The sequence below is a fragment of the Columba livia genome, chromosome 4, assembly GCF_036013475.1.
Source record: "Columba livia isolate bColLiv1 breed racing homer chromosome 4, bColLiv1.pat.W.v2, whole genome shotgun sequence".
Taxonomy (NCBI): Eukaryota; Metazoa; Chordata; class Aves; order Columbiformes; family Columbidae; genus Columba; species Columba livia.
In genome coordinates, this window is record NC_088605.1 from 1,534,953 (window position 1) to 1,550,665 (window position 15,713).

General features: G+C 47.6%; 1 protein-coding gene across 8 annotated transcripts in view; it reads right to left on the reverse strand.

The window, feature by feature from the left end:
• Positions 1 to 15,713, reverse strand: part of EXOC6B (exocyst complex component 6B) — a 315,683-nt gene that overhangs the window by 67,784 nt on the left and 232,186 nt on the right. For all 8 annotated transcript variants that reach the window (XR_010472016.1, XM_065060168.1, XM_065060170.1 and 5 more), the window contains one exon: positions 10,417 to 10,490. Coding sequence is in view for 7 of the 8 variants with exons in the window: in XM_065060168.1 (XP_064916240.1) it covers positions 10,417 to 10,490 (74 nt within the window). In the remaining variant the exon portion in view is untranslated. The remainder of the gene's footprint in view (positions 1 to 10,416; positions 10,491 to 15,713) is intronic.

The following is a 15,713-nucleotide window of genomic DNA, read 5'->3' on the forward strand; positions in this document are numbered from 1 at the left end:
TGTCCTCTCCTCCATCTTCTCTCCTTCATAGGGCTCTCACACACCAGAGTCACCTGCCTTTCCTCATAAGCCTTATCTCATTCATTAAGCTCTTAATCCACGCGTACAGCACTACATGAACGCCAGTCGATATGTGAACTCTTTAAATCAAACAGGAAAAAAATCAATGGGAGAGTCCGACAACAGGCCGTGCTGGGAATGGTTGTCTAAGAGGTAACAGCTCGTTCCTGAAGGACACAGGGTAGCGAAGGCTTCTCAAACAGCTGCCTCGCAATTAAAGTCACCTTGATGGATAAAAGCACCAGCAGCCCTGTCTTGCGTATTTTCCCCAGATGTTCATCGCGCCACTGTGTGTGTTATTTCGGAAAGCTGACTCCCTGACTGGCAAAATATCACAATAGGCTTTCCAAGAGCTATCGTCTCCTTGCTCTGAAACGACAACCCCGCGATACGTCTGCACTTGAGAGATCCCAAGGAGAAGAATCACACAGATAAGTCAAGATACTGTTTCCCTGCAGCTTCAAAGACAAGACTTCCCTGCACAACTGACTTTACCACCCACCAAGGTCCAGCTGATACCTCTCAGGGAGACCCAGCAGCTGAGCCGAGCGACGCTTCGCTTTCACAGCAGCAACAGGAGCACTCAGGGGGGGAAAAGGCCCACGTTGCACAAGGTGAAGGCAGGATGTCATGAAAGGCAGCTCCATAAAGGCTTCTTTATGGACAGCTCTTCCTCTCCAGCTCAAGAGTGGCAGCTCCCGAGCACGCACAGATCACCGGAGCGGATTCGGTTTCACAGGACGTGGAGGGGAAGGGCAACCACCTCTGGCCCTCTCTGTTCCCCATCAACCCTGCCTCAATCAGCAGGTTAAAGGTGAATGTGGGCCTTATAGCTCCAGCGGTGTCTGTTTCCCCGCTCGGATGACTGTCTCACGGCCTCCTGCAATTAGAGGGCTCGGTGGGGAGATCCGTCATCTCTCCTCCCACCAGCACGGACCAGCTCCTGCTCTTCATGCCCCATGGGAGATGCCTGAAGTAGCAGCAACCTGCTGCAGGGTGGACGGACCGTGAGCAGCTCCGGAGGGGACAGGGTCTGCAGCTGAGTCCTGCAGGAATAAAACCCAAATAACACACGTTCCTGTCCAAGCGCAAGGTCCGCTTTTGCTGAGGTTCTTCATGACGTCCCATCTGAATGGCTGCACTGATTGTTTTACGGTAAATAAGCGCATGAAAATGGGAGAAAGGAATAATAAATGGCTGCATAATGTTTTACTGCAGACGGGCCCGGAGCCGTGGGGTGTACGGGACCAAACCGCAGACCACAGCGTGCAAAGCCCTGTCGTTCCCGAATAAACCCCAAAGCCCAGCCTAAAGCATTAAGGTGAGAACAAGTATCTCTCATCCCACCACCTTCTGATTTCCACATCTAAGCAAAACTTGTACACGGTTTACACGACGGCTTGAAGAATTTAGCGTCCAACCATGAGGCAGAAACGTCTATTTCTCGCTTTCAAATTCTTTATTTCTCGCCTTTCAATTCCTAATTTCCTCCCTTGATTTCTTTTGTCTAGCCCCAAAATCTCACAATGAAATAAGATTTGATTGTTTGCTTGTTTTTATTGTCCCCGTCTGCAAAGTGTCGACAGACTCCACAATTCCCATTGCCATGCCCTAATGAAAGAAACCCAGGCAGCGCTCCCCATGTAAGAGAAGTGCTAACAGAATATGTTTGCACTCTTGGTTTCTTCGTTTGAAGGCCCTGGGGAGCACCCAGGCACTTTGAATTCCTCCCCATGCCAATACACCCTTCCTGGATCAAGAGTGATGGATTCTCAGCGAGACCAAGTAGCTGAATGGACTAGGGAACTGTGTGATTTTAATATAATTGAACTACAAAAGGCTGTGTTTAAAGTAACACTAAGACTAGCTTAAACCCACCAAAGCAGGAAAAATCAGAATTAAGGCTCTAAATCCACTCTGAGCTCGCGCTTTTGTGTCTCCTTCCCTCTCCGCATCCCCTTTCTGCAGGGCACGGCGAGCAGCATTTGCAGCACAAACTTTGAAGCATCTTTTCTTTGTGAGTCAGACAGTTAACACTGATTTAAAAATAAATAAACTACTTAATGTGCTCTTTTCAAATACTGTTGGTTTTGGGGCACTGAAAAAAAACAACAAAACCAACATACCGTGAGCCTGACAAGCAAGAAACACGGTGGTTTGGCCACGACCCTGGAATGTCCTTGCCGGTGCGCTGGGTTTGCTGCGGTCTGGGAGATTCCTGCCCGGCTCCCTGGGCAAAGCCTGGCCAAGAACCCATGTCTGAGCAGATCTCCATGGGCATTTGCATGTGGATGCATCGGAGTGGAGGAAAAATTCCCTCTATTTGCCATGGGTGATGGATCTCCAACAAGGAGCATCTTCCCTATGAGTACTCCGAGCACCATCAGAGGTGCTGGAGGAACATGCCCATGCATTGGAGTCCAGCCTGACTTTTAGGAGATTCCAATGCAGCTTGTAAACACATCTCTTGCTCCTTCTCAGATGTGTCATAACTGCTCTGAGACAGCTTTTAATCAAGGTCCAAATGGTTTCCAGAAAAGAGAAAGCATTCTGCTCTGATGTTCCCAATGGGGGTTCAAATGGATGGTGCTAACATCAAGGCACAAGGACCAGGTGATGTGAAGAGCATGAAATAAGGTAAAAAAAGGCCCCTCATTAAACAACTGCAGGGTTCTGTTTGTTAATTTTGTGTTGGTTTTCTTTTTAAAAAGTCATTCCCTCCATCCCATCTTCTATTTCTTCACTTCTCCCAAGTTTCCTAAGGAGATACAGGGTGGGAGACAGAGGGATGGAGACACCTAAATACCTTGACTCATGGAAACTGAAAGGGCATTGAAAGCACAAGGGGTGATGTGGAAATACGTCCCACATCCTCATGTGATCTCCAGATGTTGAGGGCCTGGGGTAGACCTTGGTCACAGGTGAAACAGGTACCATGTTCTCACCATAGCGGGTTTCTAACCTGAGCTGAAGAGCAGACGACCCGTACAATACAAGCACATCAAATTCATAAGGTTTTTAAATGAGCCTTAATAAATCTATAACTTTACACAAACTGCTACCTTCCACCAAGTGATTACAGCCAACATTTTCAAAGGTAATTTCATGCCAAATATGGATTTAGAAAACAAATCCAGTCATTTATTGAGAGAGAAAGCTGATGTATGAGTCTTGTTTTTTAATTAACAAAACTGTTCTATTACCCCATGCAGATAACTCTTGAGAGGAAGCTCAGCATGATGCTGAGTGGCCCAGACACCACTGAGGTCCACCAGAAATTAACACCAGACTACAGCTTTGAAAACGGTTCCCCCAGGCGATTTGGCATTTAGGAAAAACCAGCCCAATTTGGGTCTGTGGAAGCAGAGAGGTGTCACGGGGGATGAAGGAGATAATATCTCCATTTCTGGGAAGCTGATGTGGCTATGGCTTCTGGATGCCTATAAAAGCATCTATCACGTTCATGTGTGTTAGGAAACAAAACAGCATTTAATTGGCAGTAATGTGCTCGGTTGGAAGCCAGACACATCTGGTCTCCATCATCTGTTTAGACTCTTCGGGTCTTCGTGTTTGCACAAGACCCAGCAAAATGGGCAGTTATTAGCTGGCCTGTCGGCATTGCCATAATGACCACGATTAATAATGGGGGTTGTTTTATCCAAAATATACCAATCAGTGTAAGGAACTCAGAGACGAGCAACAAAAGTAATGAACAGCTTGGAGATACAATCTTAACAGCAAACCCCTGTATTTAAGGGTAATGATAAAACTAGCTCCAACCCATCATTGCTGGGTAATTATGAATTAAGGCTGCAATTGGAGCACGGGTCTTCACTTCTCTTGTGTCCTTAGAGCACAAGATGACACTTGTGATGAAAGAAAGTTCAAAACTTCGCTTGCCCTATCCCTGGAGACATCCCAGGCCAGGCTGGACGGGGCTCTGAGCAACCTGAGCTGGTGAAGATGTCCCTGCTCATGGCAGGGGGGGCACTGGATGGGCTTTGAAGGTCCCTTCAACCCAAACTATACTACAATTCCATGATAATGTGGCAGAAGCCACGTAGCGATGGTTAGATAATCAACACAAGCACTATTCAGCAAGGACAGAATACAGGGTAAACACAACAGTAGAGGGATGCAGCTAAAAGGAGAGGACAGAATGTAAGTTTAGTGAGATGTAAAATGTAAAAGTCCCTTTGCAAAGGGCATTAAACACTAAAGAAGACCAGCAACCAACATCTACAACAGTGCTCCTCAAAAAAAGAGTGTATAGATGCCCCACGCTGCAATGGGTGTTTGGGAGAATCAGCTGAGCTGTGAGACCGAATATGAGGCACAGTCGTGGGCTGGGGAGCATCCCGAACCATTCAGGAGCTGGACTCGATGATCCTTGTGAGTCCCAACTCAGGACATTCTGTGATTCTAACCATTTGGAGATGGAAAACAGCCCGGCCAGGAAGCAGATGAGCTGAAACCCATGAGTCACCTGTTCACCTCTCCCTCACTGCACCCGGCAATCAAGGCAGCAGCTCCTCCGTCTGCAACTCACGACAGACACCTGGGTTCAAAGACGCAAGTACGTGTGAAAAGGAGACACCTCGCCGAGATAGTTAACTTAATTGATCTTCTCCCTAATCCGATTTTCAACTTCTGTTGCATCTACCAGCAAAACAAATGGGGAAAAATAGGCCAAACCGGTTTCAGGTCTAACAAGCATCTCTTGGCGCCACGGCACACTCATGGCACCTTCAGCAAGCTCAGGACTGGCTCCAGGGCTCACCCAGCCCCTTGTTTTCACACTGCTCATCAGATAATTTGACTTTGCAGGGCAGGGAAACCACATTTAACCGCAAAATATGAAAACAAGTTAGAAAAGAAAACCACCAACAACCCAGAGCTTCCTGTCTGCTGAGAACGAAGCTGTGAGTTGGCTTGGGTGCTGCCTTGGAGCTCTTGGAGGGACTGTCTCCATCTATTGATGAACATCTATTGAAGGTAAGAGCAGAGAGGTGGTCAAAGCCTTGCAGTGTCATGTCGAGGCACAGATCCACAATTTGCAAGGGCTTCCCCTTGGCCATCATGCCCAGGGGTAGATATAGAAGCCCTGTGAGAAATGGCAGATGTAGGAGATTGGGCTACAACTTAATCAACACAGGCTCATCTTGCACAAGCCCAAGCCTCCAAGTGCTTTCAAAGCAGCCAACGACCAAGTCAGATGGAGTCTTAAGAACCTTACTTATCACCCGATGTTTTGATAGGAAGCAAAGCTGAGTAACCAGGAACATCAGCATCATTGTATCTCGCAACACAACCTCACAGTTTGACATTTCCTGCAACAGAGCAGGTGGTTCCTTAAAACCAAACGTAAACCCAAGAAATCCAGGTGTCCCCATGGGTTTCTCTCAGGGTTAAGTCTATGGGATGAGTTCACATTGCACCTTTTCCCCTTTGTCTTGGCTCATTTTACCAGAAATCGCATAGGGTTGTTAATTCCCTCAAAGCCCACCAACCAAATATGGCCAAAATGGGCCAGCAGGTCCAGAAGTCACTAGGGGAAATTAGGAGGGACACAAAGATGAAACGACCGCACATTTCATATGGCTAAAAGCTCCTGCCTCACTTTGTCTTTCATATCTTTTAAATGGAAATAAACCCAACCAAACCCTTCCAATAACCTGCAAACAATGCAGAAGAGACAGGAAACCTCTCTGAAGGTAAAAACGGCACAGAACAGCAATGGGAGGGAGCTGTGTTCCTGACGGGAATATTATTTTATTAAGCATCTCTATTAGAGGTAACAGGGAAAATTAATGCATCAGGGGAGACCTCTCATTACCCAGCCAGCCAGCACGCAACACGAACCCAAAATAACCACAGCTGGCCTTCAAACACAGCAAAAAGTCGCACTAAATGTTTGCTCCTGGACAAGCAGGGAGCAGAAGAGCCGTTCCACACCCAGCGACAGCGTTTGCCTGCCTGGACCTCACCGATGGGGTCTGAAGAGCTCACACTCACCTTCATAACCACCGTCACGTTACAACAGAAGAATGATGGAGCAGAAGAATGGAGCTCCCTGTCCTCACCTCTTGCCCATCTGCGTGTCTCCAACAAGACAAGCTCCTGCTTGACTATCTCCAAATCTCCCTTGATGAAGTTTGCCCTCGCAGAGCAAATTCAACACAGAAGATTTAGAGCTCGCTGGACAGACAGAGAGGAGCTCTAACCCATCGGGGACATCCCCTCGCTAGAGCCCAACGTGCAATTCTTGGAGTGCTGGAGACGGATTTTCCTTGGCGGGTGGCCACGAGGGTCGATCTGGTTCCTAAGAGAGATCGGCGCGGCTGTGCATTGCAGCGACTTCACAGACAAACCTAACACGTCCCTCTTCCACCAACCTTCTTACAATAAACCCATGAAAATGAAAAGCTAAACCATTTCCAGCTGGCCAGAGGCTGCGGAGAGAAGAGTGAACGTATTGCATGTGCAGCCCTGGGGAGGATGTGGAGCATCCTGGAGCTCTTCAGTGGTATTTGGACATCTAATTGTATTTGGACCAAAGCATCTAAATCACTTTTGAAAGACAGATGCTGAAGACTAAATTACTTACGCACTTTTCATATTTTAGCAAGGTTGTTTATGGAACTAAATTTATTTCAGGTTACTAATACATAGCACTGAGTGTAGGTTAAACTTTAAGGGGAAAAGGTAACTATTGCTTCCTTGTAAAGCCTTAAATATTTGTGTATCGCTGTCAGACCCTTATTAGAAAAGGCTCTTACAGAAGGATGAGGTGCGACTTGGTTTACTTTATCACTTCATTAAGGGGTTTTATGGATATAGAATTGTCCCAGGATGGGAAGAAAAGTCACTTTTTAACATACTCTCTGCTCAGAAGAGCAATTTTGATCCTCCTGGCTTGACTCTTTTTCCTCTTTACCATATGGTGATATGGTGAATTGCTCCAAATTTCCTTGTGCACAAGGAGAAAATGAGAATTTTGAAGCACAGAGGGATCTTACACTTGACTCTGCTCCTCTGAACAAACAGGAATCCAGATGTCCCCACACAATGGCGTTTTTATAGGGCTTATTTTCCACTACAGTGATTGACAATCAAACCCATTCGCTACCTTTTTCCTACCTTTTCACGTTTAATTGTGCTAAGAATCGATTTAGGTCAATCCATTAAACTTCATCATCCCACATTACTTTGAAAACTCCCTCTCATCTACAGTTCCTCTGTAAGAACGAGAACTGGAATATATTGGGAAGGGAGAGGGAAACCTCTTCAGTCTCCCTATTTTGTGCATCTTTTGCCACCTCATTTTTCCTCCCTTTTATATATTTTTATATATTTTGCGAAGCCTGTCTGGACTGTTGGAAACAGCCTTTCAGCAGCTACACCAGCATTCCTTCCCGGGCGAAGGAAACAGCCAGGAACACAAACATTTTCAGGAGGTATCTTTTTCCCCTGTTCATAGCTTTAAGTCAATATTGTGTTAACATTTAGCGGCTTTAAAGAGAAAGAACGCAACGTCCAAAAAGGACGAATTAAAAACAAGTTGAAGAACAAACTAAGAGCTCTTTTTGCTGCTGTTTAAGCAGCTCCACCGCTCCCAGGCCCTGCAGAGCAGCAAGAAGCACCACGGTGGTGGGAGCAGTGGAGCTCTGATGGCCTCAGAGCAGCCAACGGAGCTTCACACAGACGGAGTTTGGTGACAAATTGCATGTCACGGGATGAGGTCACGGGCAGGATGAAGGGAACTGGGAACTCACGCCTCTTTGCACGTTATTGCTGATGTCAATAGGCCAGTGATAGGTGGATTCTTCTCTATTTGGATGGTGTCCATTATCTGTCCAATAGTTGGCATCAACAAGCATCCCTGTTATCCAGGAGATGACCCAGGGCTGCCTGTCCTCACCCAAAACTCAACAGGCCACAGAATCTGCCCTTTCACCCACAACATTCAGAAAAGCTATTCCTTTGAAATGAAAGAAAACCAGATTTGGACTATCTTCCAAAACAAAGAAGAAAATATAAGTTGGGGAATGACCTATTAGAGAGCAGTGTAGGGGAAAGGGACCTGGGGGTCCTGGGGGCAGCAGGGTGACCATGAGCCAGCACTGGGCCCTTGTGGCCAGGAAGCCAATGGTACCTGGGGTGGGTTAGAAGGGGGTGGTCAGTAGGTCAGAGAGGTTCTCCTGCCCCTCTGCTCTGCCCTGGGGAGACCACACCTGGAATATTGTGTCCAGTTGTGGCCCCTCAGTTCCAGCAGGACAGGGAACTGCTGCAGAGAGTCCAGCGCAGCCACCAAGATGCTGAAGGGAGTGGAGCATCTCCCGTGTGAGGAAAGGCTGAGGGAGCTGGGGCTCTGGAGCTGGACAAGAGGACACTGAGGGGGGACTCATTCCTGGGGATCAATATGGAAAGGGGGAGTGTCAGGAGGATGGAGCCAGGCTCTTCTGGGTGACAACCAATGACAGGACAAGGGGCAATGGGTTCAAACTTGGAACACAGGAGGTTCCACTTAAATTTGAGAAGCAACTTGTTGGGGGTGAGGGTGGCAGAGCCTGGCCCAGGCTGCCCAGGGGGTTGTGGAGTCTCCTTCTGTGCAGACATTCCAACCCGCCTGGACACCTTCCTGTGTAACCTCATCTGGGTGTTCCTGCTCCATGGGGGGATTGCACTGGATGAGCTTTCCAGGTCCCTTCAACCCCTGACACTCCGGGACTCTGTGAAAATGCCATGTACAAAGGAAACCATTTGACAGAGGAGGAATTGCAGAGGGCTCCTGTTCAGCGTTCTCCTCATCCAAGCTGAATGCATTTGGCTGCGTTTTGCACTTATGAACCGTACAAGCATTTCGCTGCTAATGCACTGGCTCGGACGAGCTCGACCTCACCGAGCACTTTTAAGGCATTTTATTCTTCAAACAGCCCCAGCTTTCCTCTTCAAAACCCCTGCATTCAAGTCCTGGTGCCTGGAAAAGAACCAAAGCCTCCACATTTCCTTACATCCATGAGGTTGCGAGTGTGTTGTCTACTGCGGTCAATAAAGTGCCAAGAAGCTAATGAAGATAAAAGTGTCAACGCGCAGCAGTGATACCTTTCCCGTGCAGTTATTTTGACCATTTTGCAGCAAATTTGGCAGTTACTGACAGGCCCAAGTCCGAAAAGTAAACGCGCGGCATCGCAATGTTATTAAACTTCTTGCGGCTCCGCGGAGGTGTCATGGGATGACTGATTGCTCCCTACACATCAATTGGATTCAGAGAAGTTCTCAAACCCTGGCGGGTTAAAAGCGGCTCCAGCATGAATCAGAGTCCCAGTGGTAAGGAGATCATCGATACAAGGGATTATGCAGATTTAAGAAATACCCTCAGCACCCGAAAGTTTTCAGAATGCAAACTCCGTCAACCCTGAAAACAAGAGGCACTGCATCATGATGGCAGGAGGGACAAAGCCAGGGGGGTTTAACAGACAAAAAAAGTTTGTTTTAATAGGAGAGAAGCATCAGTCATTGAGTCTTACTTCATTCAGACTTTCTATCCAACCCATCCATCTTCGGTGCCAAGAGATGACAGGACCACCTCACTTTCCCCCCCCGGTCTAGTATATCAATAATGCCCATTTCTACCCCAAACAAATGACTGGCTAGAATGGCCCTTTTCCCTCAACTGGCTTGCCAAGCCCCACAAATGCCTCAGTACCTGCCATGGTCAACTTGGCTCCAACGGGACCCCCTCAAGAGGTGGGCACCGCCGGGTGGAGCCTTCCCCAACCTTCTTCCCAACAGCCACTTTGTCATTCATGGCTGGGGACCATCTGCGGAAGAGGGGACCGGGGCGGCGGGGGGGAAGAGTGAAGCCAAAGACGGACACAAAACGGGCGCGTACCCTCCCTGCACAAGCCCGAATGCAAATTCCTTCGCCCTCGCAGAACGCCTCGGCGGGCTTTATCTGCGAACAAAAGTCCCCGAGGCGGGCGGTCTCTGCATCACTGCTCTCTCTGTCAGCACCACCTGCTTGGCGTCAGCCGGGAGAGTCGCCGACTTATCTTTTCGCCGCGTCTGCAGAAGCCAACGGGAGCACAATGGACCTCATCGGCCCCGGGTCAGGCAGGGCTTTCTTTCTCGCCCCTGGTACCACCAGCCCTTTTCACCTCCATCATCTCCAAGACCCCGGAGCGCTCAATGAGAAGGTGACTTCGAGCGCGGGGAGGAGGAGGAGGGGGGAAATATAGGTCTCCGGCGTAAATCGCCGACGCCGTTTCCCCTCCTCTCCCTTCCCTTAAGACCTGATGGTCTTCAGTCACACATCTTAAAAGAAAAACAAAAAACAAAAACACAAAGACTTACTTGTCTCAAGTCGATGAAGGCCAACTGCAGCGTGTCCCCTTGGAACCCAGGCACTGGGCCGGATCTGGCAAACTCTGTGGGAAAGAAAAGAGGATAAAAAGCGCCTTTAACTAACCATGGACAGGGAGATTGGCAGACGGATGACAGGGAAGACAAGAGAGGCTGGGGGAGAGGAGGACCGCGCTTCTAAGGAGTCATGTCTCCCTCCCTTCAGCGTCTTTGTTCGCCCTTCAAAATTCGTGTCATCAAAACACCATTAATTCCACCGTCCTGACAGCAAGGAAACTGTACTAATTCGACCTGAAATTTATTCCCATGAGCCGTACTGGGCTCCAGAGTATTTGTTTTGTGAATGGACAAACAACTTGCCGAGAAGAAAGGGGGGGATGGGGGTGGAAAAGTTTTTCCTCTCGACACAATAAAATCTTCAGCTGTGAAACTCTTTTCAGTTCCGAAAGCTATTTATATTTTAGGGTGCCGAAGGAATTTTCTAATTTCACGCCTGTCACCAGGCTCCATAAGCGTTCATCAAAAAAATATGCCCAGCCGCATCATTAATTATTCGGCAGCAGATTATCTGCATTATCTGGTACGGTGCGCTATTGCCAGCCTACGGTCACCCCAAATGGGAAGAAGCGCGGCCATTATACGGCATATTTATTTATGTTGGATGAAGACATCTGACAACTGAATAACATTGGCTTGTGAAGCGAAGAGAATATTTCCGAGGCCAGGTTTACCTCCTTCCAGTGTCATCTGGCCAAAATGTCATACTTAAGTCATTTCGTTTTCTTCTAATCCATTATTTAAACCAAGTCTGAAGCCACCGAGGGGGCCTTGAATGAATCCACGCTAGAGGACCTTGGCTCTTCCATGCCATTTAAGAGCTTTTACTTGGTTCGTGCAGCCAACGACTGCACATTCCCAAGTGTGGCTGTTGAAAGTATCCCTAAGGTTGATTTTGCCCAACTTCACTTAATTTTCACCCTCTTTAGCTACAGCAGTAACAGCTTTATCTCTGCTCTCCGTGCAACTTTTCATCACCGAGGGACCTAATTAATGAAGCCACAACTCAACATCATGAAAGACTCAAGACAGAGTTCAACCTTCAGCTGAACTTTGTTGCTCCTGTGGACACTGAAGATGGTGAACACCAGAATGAAGTTTTCTTGAGGTGCAAGTGAGTGTGATGGCAGGAATGAAGAAGGGATGCAAACCAGACACCAACCCATTGCTTTTCAAGTTATTATCACCCGACTATTCTGTTTCTTACCATACAGGAACCCTCGAAACGGCTCCGGCAGCTCCACAAAGCTGAGGAATAAGGATGACTTGGAATAAGGATCTTGGCTTCTGTCTCTTTGACTGCGCAAAGGTACTAATGGACAAACCCTGTCCTGTCCTTAAATGCTCAGCAGAGTCATATCATGCCAGCTGGTCTTTTCCTCGAACGCTTTTCCTTCCAAAGGTTATCTCATTTTCAAGCGAATGCCACAAAAGAAGGAAAAATAATCATCATGATCCTATTTTTAAGGACTTCCTATAGCAGTCCAGACATGTGAGCCGTTCCCATGGCTTTAATGAGGAAAGACTAATGAAGTAGACAGCTGGGTTTCAGCCCTGTTCCTCAAATGCCTTATTCTGGAAACCAGAGCGGGGTTATTTGTCAGTTTGCTCGTTCCACCTTGCATGAAAAGCTCGGGATGGAGAACATCCCTCAACACAGACACCGGTACCTCCAGGTACCAGTTTTCAGACATCCACCGCTTGGCTTTTTAATATTTTCAGGTGCCAGAAGAGCTCTGAGATTGAAATGATCGCTCATCTTCGCAGCGACCGCTCGAGCGACAGCTGCTGCAGGACAGTAACAAACACGCCTCTAAAGCCATTATTGTTATCCAACGCAACTACTAGAAATGAAGAATGGAAAATAAAGAAGAGCAAGTATGTACGTGACTGTTCAGATTTAGGTTTCGGAAAGGAAAAGTGCGACACAAAGCCAGGAGAAACCATCCGTGGCCGTGGCTATGGACTGTTTGCTCAGGACGGGACTGGACAGGCTGGAGCTGCAATATTTAGGCTGCGAATAGTCAAAAACGAGTTTACATTTAACCCTCAAAAACTGTTTTAATTAATTCTAACTGTAAAGGCATTTTAATGTACGTTCGCTATAAAATTTGAGTGTAGCTCGGCTGTGCCAGCGCACACACGCAAGGGAAGACTAACACAAGCTTTCTGACTCTGATCTGCAAGGCATAAATCATCTTTACACATCCGCTGTACACCCCACTGTCTCATCTGGAAAAACTATCCTGAAAGCCACATCAATCACTCGCCCACTTTGGAAAAGGACGCACCTGAGAAGCTAAAAACATGGAGATGAGAGAAATAGCGTTTGAGCATCGTCTCGAGGGACACTCAGTGTCGCAGATGTCCCCGGGTTGAGGTACCAACAAACCGTCCTACCCTCCAAGGATGGGGTCTCGTCATGTTACTAATTATATTTGAAGAAGCACTGGGAAACAGAAAGCCTGAAAGGAACTGCAATGAAAGGAAGTTTCTATTTTGGATGTAAGGGCTTCACAGCTGCTGGGGATCTGTTTAGACGTACACATGGAGCTGGGAAATTTAAGATCTTCCCCAAAGCAGGAATTTCGAATCCTCATGAGAAAATGCCTGTGACTGGGTTGTGGATTTATCGCTACCGTCATCTGCTCACAGGCAACTTGAGGCACATTTCATCCCAAGACATGGTTGCAGGTCTCTCTCTTTGGAAGGAACGGTACGGGAGGTACGGGGTGACACTGGAGAAGCTATGGGGTGACACTGCCCATGAATACAACAGCAGCACATTGAACCAACATTTGCTGCAACAGCAGTTCTCATCAAAAGAACAGCCTGGAGCTTCGATTGCATTAACCGCGCACTTGACGTCCAAGAAGTGAAATGACGTATGAGCTCATATTATTCGTATTACAGAAGAAATGAGATCAAGAACACAGCTCGGACGCTAGAAGAAAGCCGCTCCAGCTCTGAGGAGCCCGAAGAGGAATGAATGCAATGCTTCACCCCACGGTTGTTATAAAAATAGCCGTACCTTCTGTAATCGTAGGTCACAGTTTACATACCAATGCCACGAACTTGTTTTGAAGGAGGAGTGAACAAAGTCTTAAAGGAAAATAAAGAAACAAAGAAGAGAACAGGGCTTTAGAGGAAAGACACAGCCAGTTCTTCTTGGTTTTAATCTCTTCAACCAGATTTCAGGATAATTTTCTCGGAACGACCAAGCACAGTGCTGGCCTCAGTACTGTCGGATTCGCTTATTGTACCAGCTCCGCGACCAAGGCAAGTGGCAAACAGAGCAAGCCACCTACAGTACGGCCCCTCGAGCAGAAAATCACGAGAGAATAGAGCAGATCAGTATGCGGCTGTTTGTACAAAGCATTTAGCCAGGCTAAAGGTTTGAGAGACTTGTGTTCAGGCCAAAAAAGTAATGTCTTTGCAAGGTCTGCAGGCTCGGGCCACCCAGGGCAGGTCGCAGGGGGACTCTAACCTCTCTTCCAAAACATTTCACCGATGAAAGAATCAAGGAACAGGAACTGTTAAGCCCTTTACAATGGACAAAGAATAAAGAGTTCAAACGCTCACCAGAAAAGAGACATCCACTGTAAATTAATTATACCGAACGGGGGAATCTCTTTTTGTCGACTGGAGACGGCTGCGCACACAGGGACAGTCTCACATGTATTGTGCGGTTCAAACAAACACAGCTGGTGACTTAATTCCTCAAAACCATCATTTTGAGGACAAGATTTTCTCTGAATTCCATGACACCGCTGGAATTCACGACGGCAGACGTGCGGGATGGAGGTTACAACAGCTCCCGGTGAGGGGAACATGGACAAGCCACCCGCGGTTGCATCCGTCATGAACAAGATTTTCTATTTGGGGAAACAACCACCTCAGTATTTCCCAATTAAGAATGTAGGTCTCTAAGTCACTTTCCTTAGACAAACCCTTGGAAGAATATCTCAGAAAAGCCAAGTGACAGGAGCTCTTGCACCTCATCCAGAGGCAGAGGATGACACCTTGAGGATGCTCAAGCTGAACAACAAATCTCTGCAGTGACTCTGGAGAAGCTCACAAAGGAAAAAGGGGGAGAAATAACGGGTAAGGAACTGAGGCGAGAGGAACAAGATCCCACTTTCCATATTGAGCTTATACTTCACCCACACAGCCCCGCTATGAAGCTGTTCCCCATTACAGGCCAAATTCTCAAAGCTCATCCCCATCTGGAGAATTCCAGAGGGCTGTGGGGAGAGGGAGGAGTTATCAAAAATATACTGAACTGGGTCAGATTAAATAACCATTTCTACGCCTCTCTGTCATTTTTTTCCCCTGGTGGAACAAAGATAAGCCCAGAGTCCTGTTCCTGTGTAGAGACATGTGGTCGCAGGGGCCGGGATGTTCTGCAGAACTTCTCACTGATGGACCACTAGATGTTTTCAAGTAGAAGATAAGGGAGCTCTTCAGAAGACTTTGTATGAGAAGTGTGCCAAGAAAACTGGCCCCTGCCAATCCATAGGACAGGTCTGCAGAATCAAGTTATAGAGATACACAGGTTTCCAAAGCCATAATTCAAGATGTGCAGTGGGTGTCTCCTGGCAGATGTGAAGTTCTCAGCTCCAGTAAAATATTAATAGTAGGAAAAGTGGAATGCGCACAGCTCACCATGAGCTCATTTGAGCTGCAACGGTCAACAAGCACCAGTAACCTGTGTCCATGATGAAGGGGAGGTGGGTGCTGAGTTGAGGAACTCTGCGCTCCTAAAATGGCTTAAACAAAATCAGGTGTGGACAGAGACATTTTATCATAGAATCACAGAACAGTTTGGGTTGGAGGGACCTTCCCAGCTCCCCCAGTGCCCCCCCTGCCATGAGCAGGGACATCTTCAGCAGCTCAGGTTGCTCAGAGCCCCGTCCAGCCTGGCCTGGGATGTCTCCAGGGATGGTTCATCCACCACCTCTCTGCCCAACCTGGGCCAGGCTCTCACCACCCTCAGGGGCAGCAATTTCTTCCTCATGTCCAGCCTGAATCTCCCTCCTTTAGTTTAAAACCATCACCCCTTGTCCTATCACAACAGGCCCTTCTAAAATGAGTGGGTGTCCCGGTAACAAGGGAGAACACGGGAAGGCGTTGGAGATGGAGGATATTTCCAGCATGTTGTAGTGGACAGTGGGACTTGGAAACAAAAGGACAGGAGAGGCTGAGATGACACTGTGGGATTAGCAAGAGGT